The sequence below is a fragment of the Mastomys coucha genome, unplaced genomic scaffold, assembly GCF_008632895.1.
Source record: "Mastomys coucha isolate ucsf_1 unplaced genomic scaffold, UCSF_Mcou_1 pScaffold20, whole genome shotgun sequence".
NCBI lineage: Eukaryota > Metazoa > Chordata > Mammalia > Rodentia > Muridae > Mastomys > Mastomys coucha.
This window is the reverse complement of record NW_022196903.1, coordinates 65,873,393-65,877,730: the sequence shown is the minus strand read 5'-3', so window position 1 is coordinate 65,877,730 and position 4,338 is coordinate 65,873,393. Positions and strand designations below refer to the sequence as shown.

At 53.0% G+C, this 4,338-nt stretch overlaps 1 protein-coding gene across 1 annotated transcript in view; it reads left to right on the top strand.

Moving 5' to 3' along the window:
• Atoh8 (atonal bHLH transcription factor 8) overlaps nucleotides 1-3,116 on the top strand; it is a 31,092-nt gene extending 27,976 nt beyond the window's left edge. Inside the window, exon 3 of the mRNA XM_031382166.1 lies at nucleotides 2,131-3,116. Within this exon, the coding sequence (XP_031238026.1) occupies nucleotides 2,131-2,136 (6 nt within the window). The 3' untranslated portion in view covers nucleotides 2,137-3,116. The remainder of the gene's footprint in view (nucleotides 1-2,130) is intronic.
• Nucleotides 3,117-4,338: the final 1,222 nt, after the last annotated feature.

Here is a 4,338-nt window from a genome sequence, read left to right as displayed (position 1 = left end):
AAAAAAAAAAAGGAATGTTCTGTGGTACAAGAGGGCTTCGAGCTGCAGTAAGCGGAAGCCTGGAACTGAGGGTGGTTGTGCCCGGTCTATAAGGAGTGCAGCTGGAGTTGCTCTGGGCTGCAGCAGTGAACAGAGCCATCCACTGGCCTCTGTGGGGCTGGTGTTCTGTCCCCAGATGAGGAGACAGGTAGAAGGGTGACTTCTGTTTGTGATGATCTCATCCATCTGCCATACTGACCAGATCACAGCAATCAAACCGGGCATGCTGGCATAGCCAAAAGCAACAATATGCAATTGTGTTTGCTTCCTTGCCTTCTGCCACAATTGATTGGTCCAAGGGGAAGAAACCAACTGAACACTGAAGTTAGCGTCGGCTTCCTTTGCTGGTCTGGGGGATGCCCGGAGCTGGGCATCAATTGTGAGCTCAATCTGAGGACTGGCCAGGTTTGTAGCTGGAGCTAGACTGCCCTGGTCACCTTCACAATGTGGGCTGGAGAATGGTCCCAGCCTTCCACTCCTTCTCCAGACCATAGTCAAGCTGGATGAGGAAGGAGCTCCAATCCCAGTCCATGGCAGGGCCGGCCCAGGCAGCCAGCGCCAGATGACGTGGCTGTAAACCATGCCGTGGACCACAGATCCAGTGCCATCCTCATGGGCTTTTCTTCTGCTTCTTAATCCTTCTTCTCAGACTCAGTAACAAAAAGCAGATCTCTGTTGGGGCCAGCCATGCCCAATGGGCCAGGAGAATGTAAGCCTGGGATTTACCACATCAAGATCCTGCCGGCCCTCTCACTTTTCCTTTCCCCCTGCTTAGCCACTATTAGCAGGACAGCCTTCCTCCCCCATGGCCTGGCTCACTCACCCCGCTTGGACCCTGTATCCAGCCTGGCTCCAACCTCGTATTTTGGATCTTGGACCACATCTTGGCTATGTTCCTGCCAGTGTCCTGGGGCCTCCAAGGCGAGACACACAAAGGTCTGTGGTTAGCAGCCCTCAGCCTCATGGTTTGGCTCCCTCCTGCTGTTCTAAGGCAGGCTTCAACAGGAGCAGCTTCTGTTGGTAGGAGAAGCAGGGCTGATCTGGGTTCAACTCCTGACACGGCCGGTGTGAAGCGCTCACTCCCTACGCAGCCTGCCGTGGCTCACCCTCAGAATGTGAGAAGGGCCCTGGCGTGACAACGGTGCCTGAAAGCTGGTTTGCTTTAGCATCAGCAGGAACTGCTTGCCCAGGATTCTTGGAGAACCAAGAGGTGTGCTGTACCAAGGTCTCTGAGTACTTTTTGCATGGATTTTTGGATCCCTCATGAGCCTCTGCACTCATTCTGACCATCCCCCATCCTCCAGGGCTGGTTCCCCAGTGTGTCCTTGGCTTGCCCTCTTCATCTGTCCCTTCTCGAAAGCTTGGGACTTAGAGATGGCATGACCCACTAACTCATGGTTCTCAAGATGTCCTGGGTGCCTCAGTGATAGCAACACAGTAGGACTCCGGGCCCTCTGTGTCCTCCACCTCATGATGTTCAGATACACAGAATTCTGTTGTTTTCTGGGTGAGGATTCTATAGGTCCATTCTCATGCTTAGAAAATAAAGAAGGGGCTGAATCATTGATTTCCTTCATCTGAGCCATTTGTCAGTGGTAGACACCTAAGATGTGACTGTGTCAGGTATTCCAGCTGGCGGGTGACAGGCCGCAGCTAGAGTAGGCCTCAGGACTTGTGATGACACGCTCTTGTCCGAACAGGGCAAGGAAATGGTAAAAGTTACAGACAGACAACTATTCCCATGGGAACCAACCAACCTGCAGGGAAGCCCTGCTGTTCCCCCAGAGTAGAGGGCTGACTTTGATATCCCTCAGAGACGTGACTCTGGGGTTCATGGTATCAGCACCAGGTGTCCCTGGGATTAAAAGGGTTTGGCAGCCTCAAGGCAGCAGAATCCAGCAGGGAGAAAGGAGACAGTGTATGCAATGGGGATTGTTAGTCTTGGGTCTAAATCTGGCCCTATTGTTTGACTGAAACATTGCCTGGGCAGTCCAATTGTGGGAAGCTATGACAATTGAGAGAATGTCCTGTGAGTGTTATCATCCAACTTCAGGATGAACAGGGATAATGCTGATACGTTTTTTTTTTCAGGAATGACCTGCCACAGGCTAGACCACGGACACCACTGTGAGTCTCTTCCCAGTCGAGCCTGAGGAGAAAGCTGAGACCACCAGGAGACAACCAGCCTCATTCCTTGTCTTCTTCCAAGATGCTGCCAGATACTCAGCCCATGTACCATCTCTCAGGGTCACTTAGGACCAGGACTAGGGCCGCCAGCCTCCCTCTCAGTCTCCTGCCATCCAGGGTTACTTCAGATTTTGCCTTCTGCCTGGTGGGGCAGGCTATTGCCAAAGAGTCTACAGAGATTGTCCAAGGAAACTATGGATGAAGCCCCAACAGCACAAAACCACGCCATTGCTGCCCAACCAAGTCCACCTCAAGCCAAAGATGGATTAGCACTTCTGCCAGGAACTCATGCAAGGAGTGGGCATTTAGTGACCTTCAGAAGCACTTAACCCTCCATGCCGCCAGTGCTCTGTCTGTGCTGGGCCCTGAGCAGCTGGTTGTCTTCGAGACAAGCTTCCTAGAGCCACAACAAGCAGGCCGGTGGTGGAAAGTGGGGCCTGAGATCCTTGGCTCTTTCCAACTAGCTTCCTAGGCTTCTGACTCCTGTTCCCGATACTCTTTGGGTCCTGGCTCTGTCTTGGACCCCAAGCCTCCTGAGAGAGGAGGAAAGGGGGAGACCGAAGAAGCAATATTGCCCCGCACCTCACCCAGGACATACCCCAAGGAAATCTTTCTGAGGGTCTTTGCTCCCAGACCCTGTCCCACCAGGTGCTCCTCATCAGTGGTCAAGTTCAGGCTAGCCCATAAGCTAGCACTCTGCTGGAGGGCAGAGTGGACAGGACAGGCAGGAGGGCTTAGGGAGGAAGGGACCAGGGGAACAGGACAGTATGTGGGGAAAGGGACATGTTCAGAGCCAAGGCCTGCTCCTTGTGCTCCAGAGGCCAAAGCTATTCACATCTGTGTGCAACCATCTGCTTCAAATTGAAGTAAAAGCTGCAACATATAAAGGACTTGTGTGTGTTGAATGGACTTGGGGGTGAGCAGGACATTGGGCAGTCATTAGCTGGGGATTGTGAGGGAGGAGCAGGGAGTCAGTCCTTCAGACTCTGCACTGGTGAGGGATCCCCACCATGGCCTCTGGCTAGACTGTGCTCAGGCTGGCTGGCCCAGGCAGGTCTCAGAAGAAGCTCTCTCTACTTCACCCTTCACTTGGCCCCCACCACAAGTTTTGTGAGACTGTGATCACCATTAATGTCATTTTCCAGATGAGGGAGACAACACCCTAGGAGATAGGGTCAGTCATCGGCAGAGACAGTGCTTGAATCAGGATGGCCTGGCTCCAAGCCCTGTGCTCTCAGGGTCCTTTTCCAGTCCCCGCACAATGTTTTTGGGTGGCCTTGTTACTTTCCTTTATTTTGTGGGTCATTCTAGGATAGAGATGGGAGAGGGGAAGAAAATACACTAAGAAATAGGAAAGGACTGTTGGGGTGTTAGGGGATGCATGGGGGGGAGAGTAGTACGCAACGCACCTGAGGTGTCCTGATGGTGGGCCTCCCTTTGTCACACTCAGCTCCAGGACCAGACACTGAGTAACAGAGCCATGGCTAGGGCCATCCTAGGAGCTGCAGGAAAGCACAGCAGAAGCACTTGCTTGTGGTCCTGGCCACAGACGGTACAACTGCTTAGGTTGGGACAGGCCTGCTGGGCTTGGAGAGGTGACTGTGCTTAGGAGGAGCTCTTGCTCTTCTTGCAGAGGACCCAAGTTAAGTTCTCAGTACCCACACTGAGCAACTCAGAGCAGCCCGTAACTTCAAAATCAGGGAATCCGGGGTCTCTGCGGGCACCCATACTCACATGCACATACCCACACATCCATTAAAAGAAAATAAGTCTTTAAGAGGAGAAGGGGAGAAAAGGGACAGGCATGCTGCAGGCTGTTCCAACACCTCTGAAGTCTATTCCCTCTACCCTGTCTATGGCTCCCATTCTGGCTGGGGTGCTGAGTCCCATCCCAAGACCAACAGTCCTTCCTCCTCAGTCACACCCATCTCTTTTTTTTTCCTGTGGTTTCCCACGGAACAAGGTCCTTTTCTGGAGCCCCGTGTTTGCGACACTGGAAACAGTTCCTTTCAGTTCTAACTTTACGCACTGTCTGCCGCCGGGTCTCTGGCTCCCCTGGGATTCTAGTCTTGAGCCAGACGCTGGGGCTGAGAGGTTGGACTCATGCAGCAT